This window comes from Corylus avellana, chromosome 5 (assembly GCF_965113065.1).
Source record: "Corylus avellana chromosome 5, dhCorAvel1.hap1.2, whole genome shotgun sequence".
Taxonomy (NCBI): Eukaryota; Viridiplantae; Streptophyta; class Magnoliopsida; order Fagales; family Betulaceae; genus Corylus; species Corylus avellana.
In genome coordinates this window covers 25,503,702-25,520,177 of record NC_142494.1, presented here as the reverse complement: position 1 = coordinate 25,520,177, position 16,476 = coordinate 25,503,702, and the positions used below count along the sequence as shown (strand labels likewise).

Genomic DNA, 16,476 nt, shown 5'->3' with positions numbered 1-16,476 from the left:
AATGAAAATCAATGACATTTTCGTCTTTTTTTTGTATTTTTAACGGTTAAAATTAACGGAATGGTTCTAATTGAGATTAATTGAAAGTTCATGGGTCCAAAATGAGAGATTTAGAAGTTCATAGGGAATTTGTAAAATCGAGTGGAAGTTTAGGAGGCCAAAGTGAAGTCTTTCCAAATCAGAACTTTGAAGTTTAGAAGAAGAATTAATTAAAAACGTATATACCACATTTTATCTCATAATCGTAATTTCAACAAATTTTTAGATTCTATTTCATTTTTGACAACAATTGGTCTAAAAATTAGTTGGAATTGACACATTAATATACTAGAAAAATTCAAATTAAACTTTTTCTTTTTCTTTTATATATATATATATATATATATATATATATATATATAAGGCGGTTAGCAGTTAGTGGGCAGTTATTAGTGAGGATTTTGTGACTGGCAGAGAGAGGTTTTGATCCCAAATAATGACACATGTTAGGAGGTACTCCAGCTGTGTGGCGCATCGGAAGAAGCCGAGTTCGGGGACAGCACGTGATAAGAATTGGGGGAATGGATTGGGCTAGCCGAGTCCAGTAAGAAATGTTATGAGTGCCCTTGGCCCAAATAAATTTTTGGCTGGGCCTGAAATAAGGTGATGTTCGGCCCGGCCTGACCTAAATTCACATGAGAAAAACTAAAACAGAACTTTGAAGTTTAGAAGAATAATTAATTAAAAACTTATATACCACATTTTATCTCATAATCGTAATTTCAACAAATTTTTAGATTCTATTTTATTTTTGACAACAATTGATTTAAAAATTAGTTGGAATTGACACATTAATATACTAGAAAAAATCAAATTAAACTTTTTCTTTTTCTGATGGAGATTGATGTGGCTTTAATTGCAATAACTTGGACTATTTCTAATGCCCAACGCTTTGTGTCATCTCAGTTTAATTTGTGATATTTGATTTTAATAATGCCTTATGAATTCATTACATAAAATTAAAAAAAATTTAAAAAAATTAATTAATTCATTATATAAATTTGATGTGGCCAATAACATGATATATCATTCAAATCTATTAATTATATAGACCATAGGGTGCAGGGGTGAAAAGGCGGTTATCAATAGTGAATATTGGCTAAAATTACTAACCGTAACCGCCTAGGCGGTTAGTGGATTTTACTAACCGCCTCCGCTAACCACCTAGAACCGCCGGTTAACCGCCTTAACCGTTTTTTAATAAAAAAAAAAAAAAAAAAAAAAAGAAAAAAAAAACGACGTTTTTATGGCAATACCCTACTACATATGACGTGGTTTGTAGAGTTGAAACATTTTTATATATTAAAACACCAAAAACAACTTCGTTGCATATATATATACATATATATATATATATATATATATATATATATATATATATAAGGCGGTTAGCAGTGAGTGAGCAGTTATTAAGCGCCCACATTTTCAACCCAACTGGCAAAGGCTTTGAGAAAACAAACATTGATTAATGTAGAAAAAAGTAAAAATGTTTAGTGTGAAAACAAAAAAAAAAAACAAAAAATGTTTTGTAATGCTTTTTGTATTTTTTATTTAAATAGTAGTAATAAAATTATTGATGTGATTATGAAAAGTAAGAATGTTTGGAAATTAAATTTTTTAAGAATAGTATCGGCCACTAATGGCCTTTACCAAACAGGCTCATAGATCCATGGAAGCATCAATTCGAAAGTCGGGAATTCAAGAGTTAATGATGAAAATTGAAAATTTGAAAACTAAATTGAAATAATCAAACCTTAAACCTTGAAGAATTTAACTAAACTAAGTAGTAAGTACCTCTAGAGAGCACTATCACAATATGTCACTCCATTAGAATTGAAAACATGGAAAGGAAAGTCAAATCATGAATTGTGGACAGTTTCTGCAAATTATAATTAAAATCATAACAAGGCAGATTATGTCAATTATTTATAGTCTAAAAATTGGACTAGATTATAATAAAGTAATCTTGTAAGTATCAATAACCTCTTCAACTCCATTAAGGTTGAAGTCTTCTCGGTCTATCAATACGACAAAAAAAAAAAAAAAATAGCTCAAGTAATATTACTTGTTTAGGGATAAGTGACGCAATTAGCCATTAAATTAAATTAATTAAAGATAAAAATTTAAACGGCAGGAGTACCCAGGGAAGGTCTACATGGAGTACGTACTTCCCAAATGAAAATGTCATTCGCCTATTAATTAAACTGGCTAAGAGAGATTGACATGGTTTTGATTGCAACATCTTCGACTATTTCAACGGCCGTGTCGGGGCTCCATAATGCCGTAATCCTATTTAATTATTATAAGAAATTTCTATACATTGAGAATTGCGAAAAGAAAGACTTGGTTTTTGGTCTTCTGGGGGTATAAATATGGTCAGGTGGGCGGGTGGGGTTAGACTTTTGATAGTACCGAACTTTGTCACCTACCTCACGAGTCTCATCAAGAAAAAGGCAGTAGCCTACAAATCTTTCCCGACCACAATCTTGGTACTTGTCTGAAATGGAGAACCTCATCGGTTTGCTTAGAATTCATGTCCAGAAAGGGGTGAATCTTGCAATCAGGGATGTGAGAAGCAGTGACCCTTATGTTATTATCAAGATGGGCAGGCAGGTAAGCTGTTTTTGCTACTTTTTTGCTTCTCTGTTACCACTTCTCGGTTGCTTTTGCTTTTTTGGGGCTTTGACTTTTTGGGAGAGGCTTGTTTTGTGTTAGTTGTTACTGTCCCGAAGAGGGTTTATCAGATTTTGTGCGTAATTTCTATGGTTTTTGGCGTCGTACTTCAAAGCATTCAAAGATTTGATCTTTTGAAAGAATTTTTTCACTCTGTTTTGGGGTTTTTCAGATTCTTAATTTTGTCCTTTAATCATTTACATTTCTATTTAGTCTGATTCATCGTTGGCAGACTTTCTCTATCAGTATCCCCTCCCCGAATTATCGCCTAAAATGACTGAGGATTTTGTCTTTCACCTCACCCACTGGCTTTGGTTTCATTGATCAGCAAATTAACTGATTCGTATGATATATATATATACACTTTATTTACTATTATTTTGCTATTTTCAATTATTTTCGTCCATGACTGGCAAAGGTAAAAAATTCTTCTGTATCTTGAAGACTGATAACATGTCGAATCTGTTGAATATAATCCTTTGTATATGTTTCCTCAAGATGCAATTTATTTACAGCAGCTAACGAACATGCATTTTAGTTTTTACTATAACTGCATGTTGCTGTCTGGCCTCAGTGTGTGAAAAATGGAGCTTGCAAGGCTTTTGATGCTTTAATCATGAAAAATATTTTCTGATGCAGAAGCTGAAGACTCGTGTAGTGAAGAAGAACATCAACCCAGAGTGGAATGAAGATCTGACTCTTTCTATTGCAGATCCAAGTGTTCCAATCAAGCTTGTAAGTGTTATAGTTCTTGTGACATTGGAGGCTTATACCTCAATTATTAAAAGAACTACTCGTATTATCATGCTTTACCTCTTCGTAGGGATAAAAGAAAATGAAGTTGCATTAATCACTCAAAAGCTCTCAGAAATTTTTTACCAAGCAAATACTTTTGTTTTTTTTAAATGGACTTTTTGAGTGTTAAATGTACTTTTTAGTTCCTCAAGCGCACAGACATTAAAATCATGCTTTTACAGAAACACCAAAAGAATGTAGGCAATTTAAAAAAAAAAAAAGAATGTAAGGCAGAAATCCCACAAATGAGGTTCATTAATTATATATACTCAATATTGAAGTACAATCTCTAGAATATGGATCCGGCTTACATGCTGTAATTTAATCAACAGTTAAGATTGAATATTAAAGTTGACTTACTTTTTTAAAAGCTTTTTATAAGAGAGAGAAAATGAAGGGAGATTTTGAAAAGTTCAATCTTGATCGTTGATTAAACTACAACATACATGCTATTATTAAAATATCAGCATGTATGCCATAGTTTAATCAATGGTCAAGATTGAATCTTAAAGTTGACTTACTTTTAAAAGCTTTTAATAAGAGAGAAAATGAAAAGAGATTTTGAAAAATTCAATCTTAACCGTTGATTATAATAACAGCATACATGCTGTAATTTAATCAGCAGTCAAGATTGAATCTTAAAGTTGACTTACTTTTAAAAGCTTTTTAATAAGAGAGAAAATGAAGAGAGATTTTGAAAATTTTAATCTTGACTTAATCAACGGTTAAGATTGAATCTTAAAATTGATTTACTTTTAAAAGCTTTTGATAAGAGAGAGAAAATGAAGAGACATTTTGAAAAATTTAATCTTAACTGTTGATTAAAATAACAGCATACATGCTGTTATTTTAATAATAGCATGTATGCTGTAGTTTAATCAACGGTCAAGATTGAATCTTAAAGTTGACTTACTTTTAAAAACTTTTAATAATGGAGAGAAAATGAAGAGAGATTTTGAAAAATTCAGCACCTAACATGTTTTTTCTTGTTTGGTTAGTTATTAATTTTGTAAGCATCCATTTACTTTAGCGGTTTTTAAAACCTGCAGGTAATGAAAATGCAGTTAAGCGTTTGATAAAATCGTAATTCAGCCTTTTAAAACCGTGCCCTCGCTTGTATTCTGCGTTTTCAAATCATCATGCTTTTTCAAATGGGCCGTTTTATGATTGCAGTTTGTGTACGACAAAGATACATTTAGTCTGGATGATAAAATGGGGGATGCTGAGTTTGAGATCGGTCCATTTGTTGAAGCCTTAAAGTGCCGGTTGGAAGGCCTTCCAAATGGAACCATAATAACGAGAGTACAACCAGACAGGCAAAATTGTCTTGCTGAAGAGAGTCGCATTATCTGGTCGGACGGCAGAGTTGTTCAAAATATTGTTCTCAGGCTACGAAATGTGGAGAGTGGTGAGGTGGAACTCCAGTTGCAGTGGATTGACATTCCTGGCTCCCGGGGTTTGTAGATCAATCACGTCTGCTCTCTGTTAATTAAGTTATTGTGTGAGAAACATTGTAATATAGATGATGTAAATGACTGATATGTGTGTAGGTAATTAAGTCATCGTAATAGGTTGTTTAAATATCAGTCATTATTTTGTATCTTCTTTTTGGATGGGACAATTATATCAATGTTCTTCGAAACTATCAATAATTTGCAATGTCCTTCCGAAGGATATCATCACTTTGTATATGTTGATGGATAATATTGAAATGTCTTCAAGACAATGATCGATAATGGCGGTATGTAGTATACCCGCGCGCCATTGAATGATGTTGGGCTGAAAAAGACGCATCTCCTTTCAACTAGCATTCCTAAACTAAAAATTATCGCTTCCAAACTGTCAATAATTTGCAATGTCTTGTCCTTTCAAATGACAAAAAAAAAAAAAATATCCAAGTAGGAAGAGGGCCACCCATTTGTGCACCCCCCCTCCCCCCCCCCCCGGCGCCCTCTATTCCCTCTAGTCCTCTGGTCATCTTGGGTTTATCGAAACTATCCCTAAATAGTCAATGAGTTGTTCAACTGCCCCATTCAACCATATTTGGAGGTGGTTGATGTTAAGGAAGAACAGCAGCATATCGCACGTCAGCAATCTCGTTTGAACGGGATTGCAGACGAGCCTCTCTATAACTCCCATTGATCCTCTTGTCTGCAACCTCGTCTGGACGAGCCTTTCTAGTCTCGTCTGCAATCCTGTTTGGACTAGATTGTAGACGAGCCTCTCTTTTATGAGTTATCTAATTCTACAAAAACTCATACTTATGGTATTATTATTAAATACAAAAAGATCAATTCTACCAAATCTCTTGTGATAATTCTCATTTGTAATTAGTATCCTTTTTGTATTAACCCTCTTAGTTTATTATCTTATCACATCAAGATTAGCTTGTTAGCTTGACGTGATCAATTACAATTGTAACTTTTCTCTATTTAAGCTCAATATGAAAGCAACAGAGATTATTCCGCCCAAAAGCAAGTTTTTTCTTGCTTTCTTTCATGGTATCAGAGCCTCTCGGTTAACACCTTCTCTATATAGCCTCTCTATATATTTTTCTTTGTACTCCTCCATGCCTAAATCAAGCTCATCTGCTCTTGCTTTCTTTATGCTCAATATTGCACACCTTTGTCAATCTAAATTGGATGACATCAATTATCTAGGATGGGTATTTCAATTTGAACCCATCGTAAAGGCCAATGGCTTGATGAGAATTGTTGATGGCTCTGAGCCATGCCCACCAAAGTTCATTATCGCACCCTCTGACAAGACACTACCTGAAGTCTTGAATCCAGAATACTCTCTGGGAGAAGAAAGACCAATGCATTCTCAGCTGGTTTACTGCAACTGTGACTGCCCAGATTATACCAACGATTTATAGCTGCAAAACATCAGCACAAGTATGGTCAACATTGGTCACTCGCTATGCATCTCCATCTCGTTCTCATATCACTCAATTGAGGCGTCAGCTACATACCTTGAGGCAAAGTTCCAAGACTTGTACTGCATTCATTCGCATGGCTAAATCTCTATCAGATCAGTTAGCAATTGCTGGCCATTCTATCTCAAAAGATGACCTGATCTCCTACATCATAGGAGGACTTAGTCCAAACTACAATCTTTTTGTCATGACTTTTTCCATGCTAACAAAGGATAAATCAATGACACTTGGAGATTTTCAATCTCAACTCCTTGGACATAAGCAACTGCTTGAGCACCAAGTAGCCACTAGAGAAAACTCATCCTTTGCTATGTTCTTCCAAAGGACTCAACTTAAGTAGAGATTCAACAACTTTAAAAGGAACTTTCCTACCAACAAGAACCTTTATAAAAAAAATGCATTTTCACCGGCCTCTCCTCAAGGCTTATCAAACCGGTTCTTTTTTGGACAACCTCAAGGTAGATCATTTCCCAAATCATCTACCAGCTTTAATCCAAACAGAGCAGCCATCTCCAACAATTCTACAGCAAACAAGACTCCATGCCAAATTTGTGGCAGAGTTAACCATTAAGCTCTCGACTGCTTTCACAAAATGGACTTTGCTTTTCAAGGTCACCATCCACCATTAAACCTTGCTGCGATGGCATCTCAATCCAATGCTCTAGAAGATGAAGATCACTGGTTAGCAGACTGTGGGGCTAACATCCATATCACACCTGACTTGGACAAACTGAACATACAGCAACCATACGAGGGCAATGAGACAGTGGCAGTAGGTAATGGTAGTGGGCTTGGTATCTCCCATATTGGTTCCTCCTCCTTTCTCACCTCAAATTCTTTGTTTTACCTTAATGACATCTTACATTGCCCTGATGCTACTGCAAACCTTCTCTCTATAAATAAATTCTGCTATGAAAACAATTGTATGTTTGAACTAACAACAACCTATTTTTTGATTAAGGATAACCTCACGGGAAGGATTCTCCTGCAGGGGCCAGTAAGGATGGTTTCTACCCTAATCAGCTGCAACACTTCACCAGAAACGAAGTGAGAGCTCTCACTTGCCACGTTGGAGTTAAAGTATCTCCCTCAATATGGCACAATAGATTAGGTTGCCCCAGTAAACCTATTCCGCAGTAGATTCTCAACAAACATCAGCTTCCCGTATCTTCAATTCCTTGCTTTCTTTCAATTAATTCACCGCGTGGCCAATAGAGATGATTCGGCCACCTCTTAATTTTATATTATTTTGAGAACTATTGGGAGTAACCGAATCACACCTAGCCATTTGGGAGTAGTTTCGGCAACCCCTCGCAATTTTATCTTATTGCTGCTTTGAAGTAAGAAATTTTTGAGCTGGTATATCTGCATGTTGCCAATAATGGGTGGATGGGCTATTGACTTGTATGTGATTGGACTTAGTAGGCTCTTTGTAGGACAAAAGTGAAGGTGTGCTATTATTTCATCAATCTTGGAGTAAACCCCGGCCCGCGATCTTGTATTGTAAGTAGACTTGTGTAATGTTTTGTAATTTAGAAGACAAGGCCCATGGCCATGGTGGGGGTAATTAAGAGGAAACCAGTATTGTCACAATAGGTGGAAATCTACATTAATGTTACTGCTTACCTGTTTGTATATATGTCAGAAAGAGGTTGGGAAGCCATAACTTTTCTGCAATCAACCATCGTTGTGGATGCATAGTCTTTCGCTTTTCTCGGTTTATATATAATATAAAAGCTTTTATTCTCTTTCTTTGGCTGACAACTTTTTCTTAGTGATGGTTCTCCTTTCAGAATAGGATTATAGCCTTTATAGGTAGGAGATATTTACTTTATGGCTAAAATTTCTTTTTAAAAATCTTAGAACCATAAATAGGACACTTATTTCACTACAAAAAAAATAATATTTTAGATTAAAAAAAAAAAATTAATAAAAAAATAAGAGGTAGCTAGCCACCTCATCTTGGCTATAGGGGTAGTCGAACCACTCAATTTTAGCTGGAAGTGGCTTGAGAGCCACCCCAATGGCCGGCCAGGGGTGGTCGGACCACTCCCAAGGGCCAAACAAATTATTTTTTTTTAAGATCTGGACCCAATTGGGGTGGTTCGGCAACCCTACAGCCACTCCTTAAATTTTTATATATTTTTTTAAAAAATATATAATATTTTTTTATTAACGAGACAGATGTTCTATTTATAAATTTTAATCTATAAATAGACTAAAATTTATAGATTAAAAAGATCATTAATGATCTTTTTAGACCATTAACTCCGGTCCAAAATAGACTGGAGATGGTCCTCTTCCCCTCCCTTCACCCTCATCATTTAATATATAATTATGCCTATTACCAACACTTCTCTAGGCGACCCATGGCTTGTGTTCAAAGAGTCCTTTTTTTCTATTATGTTGGGCAGAAAAGAAAATATTGAAATATTGAAAATGTCTCATAATTACACATCTCTCACCCCTACAAAGTATAACCTAGCTAGCAAGAACATTAATGCATGTGCCATGTTCCTTTTCTTTGTATGACCCTTAGTTCCTCGGTGACAAAAATGGGGAGAATTTTGGGATTCCAGTTTGTATGATTGGAATTTTTATTAATAATATATCAAGCATAGTTCATCATGCACGTGTTGAATTGACTTCTCGACAGGCTTGAGCATGGTTGTTTTTTTTTCTTCTTTTTTTACTATGAAATATTCTTGCAATATTTTTTATCTAAAATTATAATTGAAATTAAAATGAATTACTATTAAATTTTAATTCAAAAGTTATATCAACTTTAAAAATATAAAAATAAAATAAAAATATAGTCCGTAACATTACTCATTTATGTGATTAAATATTTCTCTAAATTTAATTGGTGCAGTTGAATTGTAGAACTCATTTCAATATTTTCATGCGCATAATGAATTTTGTTTGAGTGTTTTGGGATTTTACTAATATGGGTTTGATTTAATTATTACTTATTGCTTGCATAGTTTATCAACGTTGCATATAAGGAGGTGAGATCTACTAGATTTCGAGTAATTTGTTATTTAGATTGCAAGTAATTCAAATGGCAAAATCTGAAAATTATTATGAATGTAAAATTGATAATGATATCCGTCCCTACAGCGTGCGTGTCACGTACATGCTTGAAATAAGATACAGAATCCGAAGTTCCAACCGACACGTCTCATATGACATTCATGTGTCCTAGAATTCAATCTAGACGAATCTGCATGAGGTCACCATAATTAATTGCAAGAGATATTTTTCCTAAAATAATATCAACACCTTGACTTTCCTATTTTGCCGTCAAATATGACCAACTACTTATTGCATTCTTTGGCTATGGTGGCCGTGAGAGTTTTATGCTCATCATTTTTATTAATGAGATTGATTTGCATTTCATTTTAGAAAGAAACAAAAAAAAACAAGAAAAAAAAAAAAAAAACTTATTGCATTCTTCATAACCGGCCCAAATGTGTGTAAAAGAAAGAAAGATCTCTTTCGTTTTTGAATAGAATATTTTTCATTTTCAATGAATTAGATAATATTCAGTTAATTATAATGGAAGAGTATTTTTGTCTTTTCGCTTTTTGAGAAGGCAAAAATACTTTTTTTTTTTTTTTTTGAAAATAATAGCATCATCAATTCATTAAATGATCAAAAGAGGAGAAGTAAAACAACTCCCATAGTACAGATTCACCATTACAGTCCGGAGAGCAAGAACACCTCCGCCCAACTCAAATCTGTCCTCTCCCAAATGGTCTGAAATGGACAATAGCTAGCGCCACCTTAACAGGCTACACCCACCACTGTCCTCATTAGGTTCTTCGAAGCCAGAATTAAGCACGGAGGGAAGTGTCAATTGCTGCAGAGAAATGCAAAACAATGCCTCATTGGCCTGGAGTAGGTTGCTCCAGTAAAACAATTCCTTGAATGCATTCAGGAAAGCCTTCAACCCACATTCTATCCATAGAAGAAGAAACTGCAAGTTGTGCCAAGGCATGGGCGGCAGCATTCCCCTCACGTCTGACATGCTCCATCCTCCAGTTAGAAAATGCTCGAACACCTTCATGAATAACCACCATCACATGCCCATTTTGACCATAATTGTCCCCCATAGTCTTCACAGCATCCACGACCACCTTGGCATCTCCCTCTAGATGAACTTGCAAAAAGCCCATCTCTGTACAAACCTGAATAGCAGCAAAGTTGCCTGGGTTTCTGCTGCCATCAGGGAAAGAAAGCCCCTTAAAAATTTGTTGCGCATCACTTTTACGTGTCCATTATGGTCCCTAACAATAACGCCAAAACCCATCCGCCCATTCATCTGATCCAAGGCCGCATCCCAATTGGCTTTAACCCACCCATATCCCGGAACTTCCCACCGCGTTAAGGAAGGAGCCAGTTCCACTACTAGAAATGGCTCCCTAGATAACTGGACTTGTTTATACTCCTCTATAGCTCGGGCAGTCCGCTGCACCAGATCACGTGGATGGGTAAAAACACCCCCATGGAGAGCCTCGTTCCTTCTCAACCAAATACGTTGTGCAAGCCCCACAAAATGGAGAAGTTCCTCCTCCGAACAAACATTAAAAATGCCTTCTACTACCTGCATAAAATCAGGACCATAGAAGTTGCTTTTCTGGATTTTCATCGGACCCATACTCCATACATCACTAGCAGATGGACATTGCCAAAGAATATGAAAACCTATTTCCATCTCGGGTTCACAAAAAGGGCACAAGGAATCCATGATGACTCTCCTCTTGGTTAGATTTTCTCGTGTGGGAAGACTATCATGACATGCTCTCCAAAGAAAATGTTTTTCAACATTCGGAACCGGTAGTGCCCACAACTTCCTCCACACCTCTCGTACACCCCCTTGATTGGAGCTTCCCGCCAAAGATTGAGCAACAAGATCTTGGTGAATATAATAAGCACTACGGACCGAGAAAATACCATTAGCCGTCCCCCTCCAAATAATCATATCTCCCTGATTTGTACAGCTAATGGGAATGGATTGAATCATAGTAATCTCTTCCCTGGAAAACAAAATTTCCAGCAATTGTGTTTTCCACCACTTCGTACTTACATCAATGAGTTCATAGACTTTTGCTTCTGAGTCTAACAATCTTGGAGGGGATAAAATTCTGAACATGGGTTGATGTGGGAACCACCTATCTTTCCAAATCCGCACCGAAGACCCATTCCCCGCACGCCATACTAACCCCTCTTTAACAATATCACTAGAACTGTGAATACTCCTTCAGGCAAAAGAAGGGCGGTGTCCCATCCGGGCTTCTAAGATAGAACCTTCCAGGTAATACTTGGCCTTCATAATACTAGCAAGCAAACTATCCGGATGATACCATAGATGCCAAAATTGTTTTGCCAATAATGCTTTATTGAAACTGTGGAAATCCCGAAAGCCCATGCCACCCGTAAACTTCGATTTGCCCATCCGGCTCCATTCATCCAATGAATTTTCTTATCATTTTTTTGATGTCCCCACCAAAATCTTTGCATTAGCGAATTAATCTCCGAACACAAAGTCTTTGGAAGGAGAAAGATGCTCATGCTATATGTGGGGATCGCCTGTACTACTGACTTAAGTAAAATTTCCTTCGCCGCCTGAGGAAGAAATTTCAACTTCCAATCTTGCAACCTTTTCCACACTCTGTCAATGATGCTCCTGAAAGTAGAAATCCGTGATTTACCCACCAAGGCTGGAAGGCCTAGATAGGTATCATATCTCTGCGTAGTAGGAATTCCGGCCTTTTCCAATAAAACATCTCGGTCCCCCTTATTCGTATTCTTGCTGAAAAAAAATAGAGGTTTTATGGTTATTAAGCCTCTGACCCGACGCCTCCTTATACATCCATAAAATATTTGTCAAGCACTCCCATTGAGCAAAAGTAGACCGACAAAAGAGTAAACTATCATCCGCGAAAAAAAGGTGGCTTATACGAGGACCCCTCTTAGACGTAGGGACTCCCGTTAAACTGCCTTCATTCGTGGCTTTACTCAACAAAGCACTTAGGCCCTCCGCACAAATAAGAAATAAATAAGGGGATAAAGGATCCACTTGCCTCAATCCCCTCTCCGGCTTGACGACCCCATAAGGTTGGCCATTCACCAAAACAGAATACTGAACCGTGGTGACACACATCATCATCAATCAGATCCATTTATAATCAAAACCCATCTGCCGCATCACAGCTTCAAGATAGCCCCATTCCACCCGGTCGTATGCTTTGCTCATATCCAATTTCACTGCCATAAAACCTTTTTTTCCCCTTCAATCTAGATTGCATTGTATGAAGGGTCTCATACTCTTCTATTATAACCCGTTGGATATTATTTAGTTCTCTTAAAATGGAAAGAATCTTAGCTTTCTTTTATTTCGTTTTTAAGAGGTAGCTTTCTTTTGTTTCATTTTTAAGTGGTAGCTCAATCGGCTAGGATCATGCCTAATGAAGCGGAGGTCACTAGTTCGAATCCCCCTCCCCTTCTTATGCGGATATATATATCAAAAAAAAAAAAAATCCTTTTGTTTCCTGCCTCTCCTAATATTCCTATTTATTGCAATTAATAGTCGTTATTGTTATTATTATTATTATTATTATTATTATTTTTTTTTTTTTTGAGAATAATAGTCGTTATTAGTTATGTCAACTTCTAATTGAAAACTTAGAAAAAACCCTAAGCCTTGTGAAACCCTAAGCCCCCCTCCAGAGCGCCGCCACCTCAGGGGATGAGGGATGCCCGTTGCCTGCATCCCTCCTCCCTTCCTTGCTTCCCGATTTTTGTTTTAGGTTTTTTTTTTGTCTTTGGTTTTTTCTGTTCTATTGTGCTTGTGTTCTCTCTCGGTGGGTACTACTTTTGCGGGCTTTCACTCAAATTCTCTCCCTCGCTGTTTGTTTGTGTATGCCGCCGATCTCCTCCGCGCTCGCTTCATTGCTCACCGCTCGTTGTCGGGTCTTTTCACGTGCCCCTCCCGCGCCAAGCTTTTTGTGCCACCTTCCGCGGCGGTTTCTGGCCAGCTCGCGATCGGCCTCCTCCGGCTGCCGTGACCCGCTTTGAGTGTTTTTCGCATTTAATTTCCTATTTTGTTGTTTTTCTGTTTTGTATTTCCTTTAAGTTCCCCTGTATTTGGTTTTATTTGCTGTAATTTTTTTTCCTGCATTAGTTTTGTTGTTCCTTTTATTTTCCTGTATGGTTTTATTTATGCTTGTAATAAGGCTTTCTCCTCTTGCTTTGTTGCGCCTGGTTGCTGCCCGATATTACTGGTCCAAACCTTTGGGTTGTGGATGTGAAATTTATCCTGGCTTTCGAGTCGAGGAGGATGAGTATCGGCTTGTGGGTTTTGCTCTCAAGGCCGAGGAATAAGTATCGGTTTGGGGGTTTTGCTCTCAAGGCCGAGGAATAAGTATCGGCTTGGGGGTTTTGCTCTTAAGGCCGAGGATTAATAAGCACTACCTATGCATTAGATGGTGTCTGTTTGATGCAGATCTGAGTTTTCAACCTGATATTTAGTCATAGGTTAGCGGATGCTGTGTTTTGGTTGATTTGGTCTGTTGTTGATGACTATATCTTTAGCTTCGGCTATGATTTACTTCAGAGCTTTTAACTCTGTTTGTAAGAGCTTTATGCTCGCAACTTTTATCAATGAATAAGTATGATATGTTTCAAATATATATATATATATATAAAATATAAATAAAGATGATGAAAAATTGAGAAATAAAGGAAGACGTTGATATATATATATATATATATATATATATATATATATATATATATCAACGTCTTCCTTTATTTCTCAATTTTTCATCATCTTTATTTATATATTTTTTAAATTTACAATTAAATTATAAAAATTTAATAAAAAATATAGATAAAAAATAAATGAGAGATAGAAAAATAACAAGTCTTTATATTAAAAGCTGTCGCAGAATCCTTGAAGACCATAGATTAAAAATGGCAGTAGAATTTTGTCAATGACTCACTGTCCATATGGAAATATTGGTGTTTGGTTGATCAAGTTTTTTTTTTTTGAGAAAAGGTTGATCAAGTTATGGGACTAGGGGTGTTAATGCGGGCAGTTAAAAATTGCCCACTAACCGCTAACCACTATAACCGCTTAACCGCTTAATCGTATTAACCGCTAACCGCCGTACCGCTATAACCATCTAGTGGTTAGCGGTTATTGGGTTTAGCTAACCGTCTTTTTATATAATATATTTTTATAATTATAATTATAAAAATATTTATACATGTAACATAATCACTTGATCATTAAATCACAATTTTTTTATAAAAATAATTAAATCACAATTTGAGTATTAATATATTATCACTATAATTTATATGATTATATCACATGATCAATTGATCATTAAATCATTTGATATATATATATATATATATATATATATATATATAATATGACATAACTCATAAGTATACTAATTTATATTGATACAACAATTAAATATCTAGAGACTTATTTCCAATGTATGTTATAAACTTATAAGTCTACATATGCATATGAATAATATAAATGTATAATATAAATACTTAATCATATGATTCAATGACAATTCAAATACTTTATTTAAGACTTCAAGTGAATCATATTATTAATGTACAATGATGATATGATTCGTATAATATCAAATTAAGTAATTGACACTGAATTAAACAATGACCAATATGTTACTTAATAAACACAATTTAAGTATTAATGTATTATCATTATATGTTGTGACAGTTGTCTGAATTCTGAACTTTTTTTTATATGTTGCGTTGAATTTTATTTTTTTTATATGTTGTTTTTTTTTTAAAAAAAAAAAAAAAAGTTAAAGTAAATGTAAATTTTGGGTCAAATATTTTTGATTTTTCAATACGGGCCATTTTTATAGGAATTGGGCCCAAGAAGACACTAAAAATTCAAAACAAATAAAAAATAAATAAAAAAAAAAGAAGCCCAAAAAGCCCTAAAGAAAGCCCAAAAAAAAGCCCAATTTTAAAAAAGCGGTTAGCGGACGGTTAGCGATTGCAGTTAGTGAAATCTACTAACCGCTAAGGCGGTTACGGTTAGCGATTTTTGCCAATAACCGCTAACTGTAAACACCCCTATTATGGACCATTAATAAGGGTCCCTATCTTGAACTCCTAGCTTAGAAAAAAAAATAAAAAAGGGTAAAACCGATATAGAGCGTTTTTCTAGATTCAAGATTTTTATATTTTATATTAATTTTATTAAATAAATTTTTTTTAGGTTGAAATCAAATTATTTAGATTTCGTTGTCTTTTTTTTTTTTTAACATGTCCACACAAGGGAAGGGGGAGGGGGATTCGAACTAGTAACCTCCACTTAATGAGGCGGAGTTCATAGCCGATTGATAAGTTATTGATAAGTCTCAATAAAATTAAATAAATAAATAATAACTTATTGATAAGTGTCACTGTGTCAGCATATATAATAAATACTGAAATCCTTATTTTAAAAATAATGATCGAGGAGAATTTTAAAATATTCTATTGTAAAATTATCTTAAAGTTTTTTTAAAGCATCTCAATATTTATTACTTTTATCAATTATCAATAAACTTTTATAGAATATAAATAGTATCACAATCAAGCTTTTGATATGCGAGTATGCAAGTTTAGACACAACATGGATTTTTTTCTTTTCTTATTTTTTTTTAAGAGAAGAACGAGGGGGTGGAGGAGGAAACGGTGAGGCACGTGGTTAGGAAAATATGAGGAAGTGCTTGCGGTAGATCTAACTTCCAGACGTCTAGTACGTACTATCAACACAAATGAGAAAAAAACAAAAACAAAAAACAAAAACAAAAGAAAATGGTAAAAAATGAGTGGAGGAGGGATGCATGGTGAGAGATGGGAGAAGGAGGGGATGTCGGGAGGAGAGGAGCTAACGGAGATATATATGGGGAGTGAGAGATTTCAGAGAGTTTTTATATTAATTACCTCTATTATGGAATTTTTATATTTAATTTGTCGTAGTT

The 16,476-nt window shown here is 35.3% G+C and overlaps 2 protein-coding genes across 2 annotated transcripts; one reads left to right on the top strand and one right to left on the bottom strand.

The window, feature by feature from the left end:
- Positions 1-2,438: 2,438 nt before the first annotated feature.
- LOC132181516 (protein C2-DOMAIN ABA-RELATED 4) lies at positions 2,439-5,149 on the top strand. The gene is made up of 3 exons (XM_059594768.2): positions 2,439-2,652; positions 3,352-3,447; positions 4,681-5,149. The coding sequence occupies exons 1-3, from the start codon at positions 2,542-2,544 to the stop codon at positions 4,969-4,971; spliced, it is 498 nt and encodes a 165-aa protein (XP_059450751.1). The 5' UTR covers positions 2,439-2,541; the 3' UTR covers positions 4,972-5,149.
- Positions 5,150-10,332: 5,183 nt separating this feature from the next.
- On the bottom strand, positions 10,333-11,162 carry LOC148585975 (uncharacterized). The gene is made up of 2 exons (XM_088516844.1): positions 10,719-11,162; positions 10,333-10,635 (listed from the first exon to the last, which is right to left on the bottom strand). Exons 1-2 carry the CDS (start codon positions 11,160-11,162, stop codon positions 10,333-10,335), a joined length of 747 nt encoding a protein of 248 aa, XP_088372970.1.
- Positions 11,163-16,476: the final 5,314 nt, after the last annotated feature.

Coding starts and splice junctions, on each gene's coding strand:
- LOC148585975 (XM_088516844.1), bottom strand. CDS start 11,162: ATGGAAATAGGTTTTCATATTCTTTGGCAATGTCCATCTGCTAGTGAT. Junction 10,636..10,718: donor TTAGGGACCATAATGGACAC/GTAAAAGTGATG, acceptor GCTGCTATTCAG/GTTTGTACAGAGATGGGCTT.
- LOC132181516 (XM_059594768.2), top strand. CDS start 2,542: ATGGAGAACCTCATCGGTTTGCTTAGAATTCATGTCCAGAAAGGGGTG. Junction 2,653..3,351: donor TTATCAAGATGGGCAGGCAG/GTAAGCTGTTTT, acceptor TTTCTGATGCAG/AAGCTGAAGACTCGTGTAGT. Junction 3,448..4,680: donor CAAGTGTTCCAATCAAGCTT/GTAAGTGTTATA, acceptor TTATGATTGCAG/TTTGTGTACGACAAAGATAC.